The 15,223-nt window shown below is 41.1% G+C and overlaps 1 protein-coding gene across 1 annotated transcript in view; it reads left to right on the forward strand.

The window, feature by feature from the left end:
- LOC141128042 (uncharacterized) overlaps window positions 1–15,223 on the forward strand; it is a 728,240-nt gene that overhangs the window by 397,333 nt on the left and 315,684 nt on the right. The window contains 3 exon segments of the mRNA XM_073615085.1: window positions 5,988–6,203; window positions 8,404–8,623; window positions 10,531–10,623. Of these exon segments, the coding sequence (XP_073471186.1) occupies window positions 5,988–6,203; window positions 8,404–8,623; window positions 10,531–10,623 (529 nt within the window).

Consider the following 15,223-nt stretch of genomic DNA (forward strand, 5'->3'; position numbering starts at 1 on the left):
CCACCAAGAGAACACAGTGATTATCGCTAGTGTCTATACCAGCTGCTTGCGATAATCAGAGGCGAATCCGACAGGCTGGTGGTACCTAAGTTGATTGACCGATCAACTTGGTAGATTCAGCCTGCCCATTAATGGTTCGAGATTCAAACTGTATATGACTGGCTTAAGTGTACTTTCCTGTAGATACAAAGTATATATCACCCAGATGTTTTTCTCGGATTCATAACCTGTTTCACTGACAATATCTGTGGAGTAAAATCCAATTTAGTGATTTGGCTGTTTGCTATGTAAGATTCAGACTTTAAGCTAACTGATCAATCTTTACTTGTAAACATTTACCCATTCAACTAAAAATTCTTTAAAAAAATGATAAAATATTGGTGGGGTCAGCCAGAAAATGTATTTCTTTGGTCAAAGCAAAGGTGTAAATTTACTAAAACTGGAGAGTGCAAAATCTGGTGCAGCTGTGCATGGTAGCCAATCAGCTTCTAACTTCAACTTGTTCAATTAAGGCTTGGTTCACACTAGCCCAACTCCAAAGTCGCGTGACTTTCAATGCAACTTTGGAGTCCGACTTTGATATGACTTTGATGTGACTTGTTACACCTCTGTGGCATTGAAGTCGTATCAAAGGCAGACCAAAGTAGTGCAGGAACCTTTTCTAAAGTCGGACAGACTTGTGTAGTATCAGTTAACCAAAAGATGGCTACAGCGTGGGTCTAAATTGCCAGGAGGGCATCCACGTACGTCCTCCTGTGCCGCTGAGCTTGCCTGCATGCCCACTGCAGGGCACGCGTGGCTCGCTCTGTGATCAGAGAGTCAATGAGAAAAAGCCAATTACCACCTGGAGTAAACAGGACATTGGTCCCGCACATTCCAAACCCACTGCTGCTAAGCAGTGCCCAACAGTGCCACCTACCAGTGCCCACCTTTGCCACCTACCAGTGCATATCAGCACTGCTAAGCAGTGCCCACCAGTTTCACCTACCAGTGCCCATCAGTGCCACCTATTAATGCCTACCAGTGCCACCTATCAGTGTCACCTATCAGTGCCACCTATCAGTGCCCATCAGTGCCCCCTATCAGTGCCACCTATCAGTGCCCAATCGTGCCACCTATCGGTGTAACCTCATCAGTGCAGCCTCATCATTGCCCACCAGTGCAGCCTCATCAGTGCCCATCAGTGCCATCTATCAGTGCCCATCATTGCAGCCTATCAGTGCCCATCAGTGAAGCCTATCAGTATCCATCAGTGAAGCCTATCAGTGCCCATCAATGCAACCTCATTAGTGCACATCAACGAAGAAGAGAAATTACCTGTTTGTAAAATTTATAACAAACTGAAAACTATGAAAACTATGAAATAAATATTCTGTATTTTTTTGTTTAGCAAAAATGTAAAACCCCAGTGGTGATTAAATACCACCAAAATAAAGCTCTATTTTTAAAAAAAAAATAATAAAAATTTCAATATAGGTACAGTGTAGCATGACGCAATTGTCATTGAAAGAGTGGCAGCGCTGAAAGCTAAAAATTGGCCTGGGCAGGAAGGGGTTTTAAGTGCCCAGTAAGCAAGTGGTTAAGACAGCTCTCTTAGGGAAACATTGAATTTCACATATCATATGACTTGGGGTCTCACAAACTGTACCCAATGTCGCATCAGTGTGAACTGAGCCTAAGCTTTAACAAAAAAACCTGGAAGCTGATTTGTTTTATTCAGAGCTGCACCAGATTTTGCATTCTTTAGTTTTAGTAAATCAACCCCAGTGAGTTGTATTTTAACATACACTTATTACATGTGACTACACCCATAGTCTTTGGTGCATCATATGCACACTGTAAATAACAACAAAACTGGAATTAACATACTACGACAGGTTCTTTTAAATTATTGTGTTACTAATTTACTTACATTTCACTATAATGTTACCTATGTACTGTATATACCAAGGAATTTATAAATGACAGATGCCTGCACCATAGCCCTCTGCAGCTTTTATTAAAAGGCCAGATAATGTGTAGTGGCAGCCATACTAGTATAACTTTAAAATAATGTCTCTTGTCTTCATAGTTAAAGTATATCCAAAGCTTTTTTTTTTTTTTTGGATAGAGCAGTGAGAGGTTAAAACTTTGTTAGGCTTTTATTGATGTCTCTGTCCTGTCTCTGCTATGGAGATTTATTTTTTCTCTTCCCATTGTTACTAGTGCTGAAAGTGAAGGTAAATCCAAAATCTAGAGTTGTCAAATAAACAGGACTGTGATGAGAAGCCTTCAAATGATGAAGTAATCACTGTATAAGAGGAATGTTCCTCTGCAGAGACTTCCTGTCACTTACAGTTATGTCTATAGGAAGGGAAAGAAAATCTTCCAATAGAACATGATGACAAAAAACTAACAGAGGTTTGAACTATTTCCTACCCAGCCAAAATAAAAATGTGCCTTTTATGACATTTCAGTTATTTACATATTTGAAAAAGTTGGCAAAAGCTCACTTATCCATATGCTACTTAAACTATTTCTTACACATCAAATTTAAGTGGTTTGCAAATCCAGCTTTATGATATCTATTAGTAATCAGGTTCAATGAGTTAATGCACGTTATCAGACCTAAAACACACATTCTGTCTCTGTTCTCTTATGTGTTCAAAGCAACCAATTTCAACAAATTTTTACTAAGGCCAAATGTCAATCATAAGAAATATGTGTGAAATTTTAATTGCAAGATGTTCAGTGCAAATTTAATGAGTTAAATAAGAGAGCAGAGAATTCCAGCATGCTCAGCTCATGCATAATGTTGACTTAAATTGGTTCTCTAGAGCTGCTGAAAATTGCATTTGTTGAATTTACACATTGAGACAGCAAATATACTGGGCCTTGTACATTATAGTTATAAATCAGAGTCATTTAACTTCTTTTGAGTGATTGCTGAAGAGTATAATAGTTCAAAAAGCTGGTTTGAGGTGTAAGTGATTATTTAGCCTAGATTATTGAAATGCCGCTCAATATTCATAAATCAGTGATCATTAATCCCCTAAGTAGCTCATGTCAGATCTCTAAATAAATCTCACGCTAGTTAATTAAGATTGAAAACAATCACATTTACTAAAGCTGAACTAAAAACAAAAAACAAAAAAAAAAGAGCACAAATAATCAGTAGAGCTGGATTTATTGGGTGTTGATTATTACAGGCAGGGCTTTTTTCAGCGGGAATGTGAGGGAACGCAGTTCCGGCACCTCCTGGACTGACTGTATGTAATGGCAAGGGGTGCTAGGGTGTGCTGCAAGGTATTGATGCTCACTGCTGGGGGATCTATTCTAGCTGGAGGGGATCTATTTTTGCAGGGGGGTCTATTCTTGCTGGTGGGGGACCTATTGTTGCTAGGGGTGGGTCTTATGTTGCTGGGGGGTCAGTTGTCGCTGAAGGAGATCTACTGTTGGGGGAGGGGTCTATTGTTGATGGCTGACAGAGAGTCTATTAATGCTGGCCATGCGGAGATCTGTTGATGCTGCTGGGAGTCTATTGTTGATGGGGGGAATTTTGTTGTGGGTGGTACATTGTTGTTAGGGGGATCTATTGTTGCTGGCTGAAGGGGATATATTTTACTGCTTTTCTTGATATCATTACCAAATTCCATACAAATTACTTAGCACCACAAAATGATACTTGGTTCTGTATTGTCTAAAAGGGACAGGACTGGGTGGTGGGTAAGGGATGGAACCAAGGGACGGTGCTCAGAGGTGGGTAGAGGCGGGGAAAAGGGGTGACTCTGAAAAGGGGAGTTCCTGCACCTATTGTCTGAGAAAAAAGCCCTGATTACAGTTTTTCATACAGAATCAGCACATTCACATCAATCTCTGCTCTGAAGGTGTGTGTACTCCCCCTCACAAATAGGAGCCAACAGATCTACCAGTATGTACTTATTTTTTTAATTTTGTTCTTTAATTAACCTCATAGGCGTGCACACAGGGTGTGCCAGGTGTGCCTGGGCACACCCTAATCACCCTGGGCTGGGCAGATTCCCCCTCTTGCTTGGCTGCAGAGAAATGGACTGGGGAATCTCTGTCTCCAGTCCCTTTCTTTGTCTCAAAAGTGAAACATCAGGGGCCTGTTTAGACTGATATTTCACCAAAGCCCCCAATGTGGCCCCTAAAAAGATTGTAAAAATCAATAATAAAAATGATTGTATAAAAACATTATAAAAAATAATGCAATTGTAAAAAATGCTGTCCATTGCCCTACTTCCCTACATATTTATACACACACACGCAGTGTGTTAGAGCTTTGGGGTGCACACCCTAATACAATAGGCTGCGCACACCTATGATTAACCTCAATTGATATGGCTCACTAGAAATAACTAAAATTCAAATAATGCCCTGCCCATATACAGGCTTAAAAAACACACCTCCCCATATTAATCTCCATAATAGGGGGGGGTGAACAGAGCACGTCTGATAGGATGTCTTCAGATTTTTAGGATGCGCTGTGTTGGGAACTCTCTACACAAAGTTAGCATTTCTGACAGGATCAATGTTTTTTTTTAATATTCTGTGCCTATATGGGATATGTAAAGTTATACAAAACAGCCCCAACCTCTTATTCTTATCAAGGCATTTACAGAAAATCCAGTGCTCTTTTACTAATTTGAATGCTGAAGCTTTTACCAAATCACCTTGTTGTGTTTTCAACCCCTTTCACCCCTTTCTTTACTGTTAGCTGTAAAGCACTGCTAGATTTAGCGGAGCTTTACCACTGTTTAAGGCGGTGCTTTTCAGCCGCTAACTGGGCGCTTTTAACCCCCAAGAATGAGTTAACAAGGGGTTAAAAGCGTTTGTGTTGCGGCGCTTCCTAAGCACTTTTCAGGTGCTTTGGAAGCGATGCCCATTCATTCCAATGGACAGGGGCGGTATAGGAGTGCTGTATAGAGTGCTCCTACACAGCCCCAGAGATGCTGTTTGCAGGACTTTTTTTCCCTTCCCACAAGTACACCACCCCAGTGTGAAAGCACTCGGGCTTTCACTCCGGGGAGGCATGAGAGGCAGTTTTCAGGTGGTTTACAGGTGCTATTTTTAGAGCTAAAATGCCTGAAAACTGTTTTTCAGGTGGTTTACAGGTGCTATTTTTAGAGCTAAAATGCCTGAAAATTGCCTCAGTGTGAAAGGGGTCACTGTAGCAGAGTGCCCATTTACTCAGCATGCTCAGATGCAGGCACAGGCCACTTTAAATAAATTTCCTCCATGGGTTCCTTGGCACACCCAGGGAGTATAAATTCCTCAGCTTCCCTCCCTCAGCAGTTCAGAGAAGCCACCCCTGATCAGGCAGGTAGCTGGGCAAGTGATCTACAGCCAAGTCACAAAAGTCCTCCGCTGTTAGACCAGGTGTGCAGGCAGCCAGATCAAAGCCTAATAGTACACTGCTTCTCCGAAAGACCCAGCTACTGTGGGGAGCTACCTGATTACTATTAGAGTACTCCAGCTGAAATGAAGTGACCCTTTGTCCTTGGGACTTGGACCCTTGCAGCTGTTCACCTGTATTACCAGATCTACTCTGGACTTCACTGTGGGGAGCACTGTCTATGGGGATAAATGCAAAAAGCTTTTTGACTCAGCTTGACTCTCTATTGTTATACAGTTTTATTAAGACTATGCTCTGCAGCCATGTTATCCTGATTGGGTCATGAAGACATTGCTGTAAAGAATCCATGGCTAATCAGCTTTTATATCTTTATGCAGCATTCCATATTCTGCAGTTTTTGGCCACCCTGAACCTGATTTGCATTACTGCGCAAGTTTAGTAAACTGCAAGTTACAGTTACTCCCTGTCTGATCATTTCTCTGATTACCTATTCTGTTAAATTCCTAACCAAGGAGAAAATAGGATACTAACAATGTTCTGGTGACAGGCACATTTATATATAAACCAGGAGTTCAAATAAATTGGTTGTTACCCAGTAAAGTAATTGCTCTGAGCATGTCTTGTATTTCAGGTGAAACCTTTGCAGAGCAGAGTTGCTGAAATGACAATTGCTTTAGAAGACGCAGAACAGAAAATGATATCTTTACAGCAGAGAAAAAAAGCTCTTCTTTCAAGATTGAGTGACCTAGAGAGGGGCTTTGAAGAGGCAACCATGCATAAAAACAAGCAACAACAAAAGACTGTTGAACTAGCCTGTAAATTAGATCAGGCAGCACACGTAGCACAGGTATGTATTTTATTTCATTTGTATAATCACCAGCAGATAGCATTAGCAAACAACACTATAAATAAAGAAAAAAGGAAATATTGCTACTGGCTTTTACTTGCAGGGTATACACGACAAAGCAAGTGAAGGTAAAATATTTACCATATCAGATTCAACCATATATACAGGGGTATAAGTTTACTATCAATTTCAGTAGTATTACAATAAAGTTTAAAAAAGACTGAACTAACTGGATATCTTTGTATTTATGGCTGGTTAAGGCAGCAGTGTTTTTGAGAGAAACTGCATTTAGAGAGAACTCCAGTCAAACAGATACAGAGTTGAAATACATACATATGTTATTGATTTATCATAAAGTTCAAGATCACTTTACAACTTGCTTATTCTGAATAAGTGCTTTCTAGTACATCTTTACTGCTTCCTGAATCAGCTCTCTAACAAGATAATTTGATCAAAACACTGTAAAAAACACAGTAAAAACACCAGGTAAATGCCATTTTCACATGATGTGCTCTCACTACATTATAAACTCTAAAGTATTATAGGCATGCATAGGAGGTTTCAGTGGTCAGTCTGTTTACATTGAACTTTAGATGCTTTTGTCTTCAAACCTTATGGTTTCAGAACACCATTGTTTCACTGCAGAGATACAGACAGCAAATATGATAGATACTGATCACCCTTCTAATTTTTCCCATGTGCTTAATGAACATAACCAAATTAAAGTGGTTCTAAAGGTTCATTGTTTTCCTTTAAAATAATAAACACCTCATACTTACCTGCTCTGTGAAATGGTTTTGCACAGAGTAGCCCTGATCCTCCTTTTCTCGGATCCACCACTGGTGCTTCTGGACCCTCCCCCTTGCCGAGTGCCCCCAGAGCAAGCTGCTTGCTATGGAGGCACTCGTGCGTGCTTCCTATCGAGCCGCCTCTGTGTATCTATGAGACACACAGAGCATGGCTCAGTCCTGCCTCCTCTCCTGCCTCACTGGCTGTGATTAACAGCAGTTGGAGCCAATAGCTCCCGTCTCAGCCAGTGAGGAGGCGGAGACCCAGGAGAGCCACTGGTCTCATGCACATCACTGGATTGAGATCAGGCTTGGGTAAGTATTAGGGGTTGCTGAGGGGGAAGCTGCGCACTGAAGGTTTTTTACATTGGATATATTCCTTGGGTGGTAACACGGCTAAGCTCATATGCGGATGAAACCTTATCCCTCCTTATAATCAGAGGGATGTGTGGAGACCAAAAGCGATTTAGATCTCTATAATTTGAGATCCAAAGTCTCTGGTAAGAGGCATGAGTTGATGTGGGGACGGTTTTGTACAAGCATCCTATCACTTTTTGTTTGCTGTTTGCTGCATGAAGGTAAAAAACATTCACCCTTTACAACTTAATACAGTACTGATTTTGGTTGTGCTGTCTTGAAGAGCTAATTATGTTAATTATCAGCCAAACATAGCCCCTTGATGCTGTAAGTTTGAGATCCAAAGTCTCCGGTAAGAGGCATGAGTTGATGTGGGGACGGTTTTGTACAAGCATCCTATCACTTTAAGTTTGCTGTTTGCTGCATGAAGGTAAAAAACATTCACCCTTTACAACCACTTTAATACAGTACTGATTTTGGTTGTGCTGTCTTGAAGAGCTAATTATGTTAATTATCAGCCAAACATAGCCCCTTGATGCTGTAAGTTTGAGATCTAAAGTCTCTGGTAAGAGGCATGAGTTGATGTGGGGACGGTTTTGTACAAGCATCCTATCACTTTTTGTTTGCTGTTTTCTGCATGAAGGTAAAAAACATTCACCCTTTACAACCACTTTAATACAGTACTGATCTTGGTTGTGCTGTCTTGAAGAGCTAATTATGTTAATTATCAGCCAAACATCAAATTGTAGTATGCATTAATACAGCATCCGTATTTAGATGGTAACAGCTAAATAAATAAACTTGTGCTCCTGGGCATATTGTGAACAAGTCTCTGTAAGCTGCATAAAAATGGATGATGTATTATTTGGTTTACTGCACACAGATCTGCAAGTTGGAGATGAGTGATGGTCACGGGCTGCGGAAATAACAACAAAGAATGAGCCTGTAAAAATCCTCAGTCCTTCAGATAACCCTTGCCAAGCTCAATTCAATGAAGTGACATATAACTTGACAACTCCATTTAACTGTCTTTAATATCTTTAATCTCTTTGAAGCTCCTGGAAGACGAGAACAAGAAATATGCTGCTATTGTAAGCTCCCTTCCAGACAGGCTCAGTGGGATTCCTGGAAGTACAGCCCTGGCTGCGGGATTAGTGTCGTACCTTGGCGCTTATGAACACCACTTTCGACAGCTCATTCTAACAGTGGAATGGCCTATGGCTGTTAAAGAAAGAGGTTTCCCATTAATGATAGACTCAATTGATCCAGACATAGGTAATAAAGATCCAAATGAAAAATGTCTACGTAGTGTAAGATCTTTTGCTTTGCCCAGTAAGGTACTATTAGCAATGATTTTGTTGCTTTAGTGGTTTGCCATAGAATTACTATTGTTATTATTAACTTGATATTATTCTTTTATTAATATACATTTAAAGGTGTACCCTTTTGTTAGGCAAGACCTATTGTTCTTTTTGGAATCCCTCTCTCTCGCTTTTTCTCAAATATGCCTACCCTTAAAATTCTGTTTCCTCTCTGTTCGGTGGCATCAGGCATTCAGGCATTGAATGTGTAAAGCAGCACACCCTTCCCACCCACTTTCCTTCATTGCATTCCTACCCTCCTCCTCTATCACAATTGGATATGTATTTATTCCCAATTGTAATAGATTATTTTTGCCAAATACCTGTTTTTTTTAGGACCCCTCCCAGTAATACAGGGATTCTTGGCTAGGCAACAATGACATCCAAGTCACCTGCAGCCTCCTGGGATTCTTATGTCACTGATCCTAGGAGGCCTTGAAGTACTGTACAGTGCATGTGACATATGGGTGTTGTCAGGGGGCTGGCTGCATGAACCGGGAAGAGACAGCTGGCCCCTTGATGCTGTAAGTAAAAAAGATGATGGCATGGGACCCACTGTGTGGTGGCTGATTGCAGTGGGACAACACTGGACTTACTGGTGATGTGAGCATATATTTTAAGAATATCCCAGTGAACAGGGTAAGAGGGGAATAAAAAAAACAAAACAGATTGACTGAGGTTCCTTTTTTAGAATGTGTTACCTGATTACTTTTGAAACCTTAATTTGGGAACCTTCACGTTTTATAAATTTACAAATTTTTTAGACAATTACCAGTCTGTTTATGCTATAGTTGAAGGTCCACACTATACTTTATTATAGCACCCTACATGTTATGATTTGTGATTGATTTTTGTTTGGAAATGCTTTAAAACCCTTTGGTAGTTTAAAAACCTCATCAAATGGAGCTTATTAGTACAATGTTAATTTTAATTTACTACTTTTTTATTTCAATTGGGTTGTAATAACATTGCTTAAAGTGTAATGAGGTTCATAAAAATTTGAGTCCTTAATGCAATATTTTAAGGCCTCTCAAGCTACACAGTTTTTTGGCCTTGATAATGGAAGCCCCTTCCATCGATTGTAATTCACCTGTGATTAACAGTCTCATTGACCAATAATGCATTGCATGAGATAGGGATTAAGTTGGGGCAAGTTTTTTCTTTTTAGAGGGGCAAGTTTCATTTTATAGTGCATAATTGAGTAATATTACAGTAATACCAGTGACACTGGATCCTTTTATTATTCCTACTACATAAAACTTTTAAAAGCTCAATAGTTTTATTACATGTGTTGAATTATGTTAAATCTATGCATCACACTGTGTGGGATTAATTTACTAAAGGCAAATAGACTGTTCAGTTTGCAAGGGATTTTTTCCTTAGCTTAGCAAATGAAGTGAAGCTCTGCTGACTTCATCTAATCATTTACATGAAAAAATACAGCTTTTTAAAATGTTCCTTACATGTGATTGGCTATACTTTTCAGTGGGATTTTTCAACACATTCACTAAGCTAAAGCCAGGGACACACTATTAGTTTTTTTTTTTTCGTTCAACCCCATTGCTATTGGCTGAGAGCGCTGATCGGGAGTCGGTCAGGTGAAGGTTTTCCAGCATGCACGCCCGACAGAGGCCGGCTTCTGTCAGACAGACTGACATACACATAGGCAGAATGTCGGCCTTTTTTTTTTGAGCTGGCAAATGTCTCCTGACATTTCGAGTGTTTGTAAGGGGCTTGATGGAAAATTCCTTTGAAATGTGAACAGCTTATTTGCTTGCTGTTAGTTGACCATGTGAGTTATTTACATGTTTTTTTTTTTAGGACGTGTGATTGAATTCTCTGTACTATTCCCCAATGATATTCCTGTGGAAGAACAGAAGAACAGTAATGATATAAATAGTCTAAAAACAAAAGGTATTTATTGTTTTGTGAAGATTATATTTCTCTAAGGCCCCTTTCACACTACCGCAACTTCAAAGTCGCGCTATTTTCCAACGATTTTGCAGCCGTGATTTTGACGCAATTTCAGGGAGACTTGAGGTCTACGAACGTGAACTCGCATCAAAGTCGGACCAAAGTAGTACAGGGACTACTTTGAAGTCAGCACGACTTGAAGTCATACTAATATGAATGGTTGTCATTGGAAATCATTGGGAGCGACTTGTCATGCGACTTTGCAGTCCCAAGTCGCAGGACAAGTCGTACAAGTGTGAAAGGGGCCTAAAGAGTCCCTGTCAAGTGTCTATAAAATTTGAGGTAGATGCACCCTGTAGCAGGAGATAATGAATACTTTCCTGTCCAATGTTCAGCAAATCTATTCTATGTTGTATTACCCATTAGAGTATGTTGGTTAGTGACCCTTATGCCGCGTACACACGATCGGACTTTACGGCATACTTGGTCCGGCGTACTGGATTTCGTCGGACAATTCGATCGTGTGTGGGCTCTAGTGGACTTTGTTTTCTCAAAAGTTTGACGGACTTAGATTTGAAACATGTTTCAAATCTGTCCGATGGACTCGAGTCCGGTCGAAAAGTCCGCTCGTCTGTATGCTAGTCCGACGGACAAAAACCAACGCTAGGGCAGCTATTGGCCACACGTCATCACGTACGAATCCGTCGGACTTTGGTTGATTGTGTGTAGGCAAGTCCGTTCATTCGGAATGTCCGTCGTAAAGTCCGTTGAAAAGTACGCCGGACAAAGTCTGCTGTAAAGTCCGATCGTGTGTACGCGGCATTAGTTACAGAGAGGGCAGCAGGAGGAACATGGCACCCACTTTGAAGTGTTGGATTTCAGCAGTACTGCTAGATTTGCAAGAAAGCAAATATTGAACTTGCCACCTGCCAAAGAAGTAGGTGTTCATCCACATGCAGCTGCCTCGGGTTACCTTAAAAAGACATAATAATACAGATTATGCTTAAATCCACATTCACAAAAACATTATTATAAAAAATACCTTTCTGACAATTAAAGCCAAACTCCAGACAAGATTTAAATACATATAGGTAAATTATATTACCTTCTAAACACATGTAATTCTGTCCAGGCACCCTTGTGAGGATCTTAGTGCCTTCCATAGCCATTACTGCCTGTTCACACAGGGGCAACACGACTTGCAGGCCGACTCACCGAGACGACCTGCACACGACTTGAGCGGCGACTTGCAAAACGACTTCTGTATAGAAGTCAATGCAAGTCGCCTAAAGTCGCCCCAAAAATAGTACAGGAACCTTTTTCTAAGTCGGAGCGATTTGCGTCGCTCCTATTAGACTGGTTCCGTAGTACAGAACAGGACGCGGCTTGTCAGGTGGCTAAGTCGCCTGACAAGTCACCCCTGTGTGAACCGGGGCTTAAGATAAATGGCTTAGTCACTAACCCTCCCTCAGTGCATTGTTTGGGGCCCTCACTCTAATATCTCCTCTGGTAAAGAGATTCTCAGTGTAAAGCTGTTCACAATACAGTTAATTCCAATCTAGCTGCAAAATCCTTGTAAAATCACTTTTAGATTTACAATATGTTTAGTACAATTCCCTACATAAATAATGCATTTCATTTATATTCAATCAGGAAATCCCACTATATACTTGTTGGTGAACCTAAAGGATATTATGTTTGTCCAATTTTTGACAGACAGTGAAAAGCAGTGGAAAGTTATTGCCCACAGTACTTTTTTTAGGCTAGCTTTTTGCCCCTTGTGCAGAGAAAAGCAACAGGCTCACTTTGATGGCCACTTCTACAGCAGTACATAATCACATTTCCTTTGCTACCCTGCTGCTTTGTTCATTTGGCAGGAGTAAAGGAAATACCCAGTACTTCTGAGTTTAGAGAAACGTGACCTTATGTTACAGCACATTATAATTTCCTTAAGGGGTAGTGGAGGGGGAGGTTCTGCATAGCAGAGCTGTGATTGGCTGTAATTTAGCCCCACCCATTGGACTAGGAAAGAGAAGAAAGAGGAGAGCTGGAGCTGCATTGCTGTGAGTACCATGATGAGTCCAGGGAGTGGGAGAACAGTGGTAAGATGTGTAGGGGTGGGCTGTTTGACTACTGTATATTGTGAGACAGAGGGTCTCTTACTACTGCACTCTATATTACTACTGACCTTTGGTCTAGGTGTCATTTTCTCCTGACCCCGGGACTTTGTGCCACCTACTACTGATCCCTGAGCTCTGTAGTAAGTGACACAGAGTTCAGAGGTAAGTAGTACAAAGAGGTTAGAAATCAGCAGTAAATTACATAGAATACACAGGTCAATAGTAAGTGATGCAGAGTACAGAGATCAATAGTAAGTGACATGTAGTGCAGAGGTCAATAGTGATGCAGAGATCAGAGGCCAGTAGTAAGTGATGCAGAGTTCAGAGGTCAGTAGTGACAGAGAATTCAGAGATCAGTAGTAAGTGACACAGAGTACAGATGTCAGTGGTAAGTGATGTAGAGTACAGAGGTCAGTATTACATGACGAGACCACAGAGGTCAGTAGTGATGCAAAGTTTAGAAGTCCGTAGTAAGTGATACAAAGTTTAGAAGTCAGTAGTAAGTGATGCAGAGTACAGAGATCTGTAGTAAGTTATGCAGAGTACAGAGATCTGTAGTAAGTGATGCAGAGTACAGAGGTCAGTAGTAGGTGATACAGAGTTCAATAGTAAGCGACACAGCGTTTGGAGGTCAGTAGTAAGTGACACAGAGTTTAGAGGTCAGTAGTTGGTGATGCAGAGATCAGCAGTAAGTGATGTAGAGGTCAGTAGTTAGTGAAATAGAGTTCAGGGGTCAGTGGTAAGTGATGCAGAGTTATGTAGTAAGGGAAAAGTGTTCAAAGGTCAATTGTTAGTTATGAGATCAGTAGTAGGTGATGCACAGTTCAATAGTAAGTGACACAGCGTTCGGAGGTCAGTAGTCAGTGACACAATGTTTAGAGGTCAGTAGTAAGTCATGTAGAGGTCAGTAGTTAGTGAAATAGAGTTCAGTGGTCAGTAGTAAGTTATGCAGAGTTATGTAGTAAGTGACAAAATGTTCAGAGGTAGGTAGCAAGTGATGCAGAGGTCAACAGTAAGAGATGTAGAGGTCAATGGTATTGACGCAGAGTTCAGAGGTCAATAGTGACACAATGTTTAGAGGTCAGTAGAAAGTGAAGCAAAGTTCAGTAGTAAGTGGCGCAGAAAGAGTTCAGAAATCAGTAGTAAATGATGTTGAGTTCAGAGGTTAGTAGTTAGTGATACAGAGTTCAAAGGTCAGTAGTAAGTAAGTCACTTAATAGTGACCTCTGAACAGGTGCCCCATCATCTAATGTTGGGCCCTGGTCCCTCCAGTGTACCTCCATAGATACTGTGCTGTACATTCCCTATTCAACAATATGTCATGCAATACTACGGAAGTCAACTCAGACTCTTTTTAACCACACCCCTTAAGCCACACCCAATATTAAATGCAATTAGAAACACACACCCTTTTTTCTGTGGCGCAATGTATGTGTCACATTTTCTCAAATACATTTCTAATAACACCTGCGCTTAGACCATCAAAACATAAAAAAGCAACTGGCACAATTTGTTGACCACAACTTAAAGCGGAGGTTTGCTAAAAAAAAAAATATTAAAAGCCAGCAGCTACAAATACTGCAGCTGCTGACTTTTAATATATGGACACCTACCTGTCCAGGGAGCTCGAGGTGTCAGCAGCCGAAGCCGATCCGTCCTTCGGCTCTCGGCTGCTACCACCGCCATCCTCGGTAAGGGAATAAGGAAGTGAAGCCATGCGGGTTCACTTCCTGGTTCCCTACTGTGCATGCGCGAGTCGCGATGCGCGTCCTCTCAGGTCCCTGCTGTATTCTGTGTCTCACAGAATACAGCGGGGGGAGGACGGGATAGGCGCCGGAAGTGGCGTAGGTCACCGCAATCACCGCGGCGATCTATGCCAGGAAGTGGGAGCAAATACCTGTATTAGACAGGTATCTGCTCCCTCCTCCCCCTGAAAGGTGCCAAATGTGACACCGGAGGGGGAGGAATCCAAAAAGTGGAAGTTCCATTTTTGGGTGGAACTCCACTTTAAAAGACAACGTGTATAAAAGATACAAACTTCAATAAATTAAATATACAACAAATTTCTTCCATGCAGAAGTATTATCCCACAGTCCACAAGTGATAAGTAACACGGGCTCTTTACCAGAATATATTGACACCCCCCTTAAAATGAGTGGTCAAATAAGGCTTTTAAACCACAATCCACAGACACAATGGGTATTAGATGACTGACCAGCTGTTTATCAGCTTTTCACACCATTAAATCAAATGGCACTTCCTATCAGTGGTCCACAGGCACCCACCTCAGTTAAGTACTCTGCTCATATGGAATGTAGAAAAAAACAGTCTCAGGGTGCAGTATAAAAACATATAATTTATTTAAAATAGAAGATTCACTTTGCTGCTGGCTGACACAAGGGATCACATAACCAAACCGGGCTGAAAATAGGTAGGTATCTTACTTGTACAGGTTAGTCAGCATAGGTGTTAGGGGAGGG

The sequence above is a fragment of the Aquarana catesbeiana genome, linkage group LG02, assembly GCF_042186555.1.
Source record: "Aquarana catesbeiana isolate 2022-GZ linkage group LG02, ASM4218655v1, whole genome shotgun sequence".
Classification (NCBI taxonomy): domain Eukaryota; kingdom Metazoa; phylum Chordata; class Amphibia; order Anura; family Ranidae; genus Aquarana; species Aquarana catesbeiana.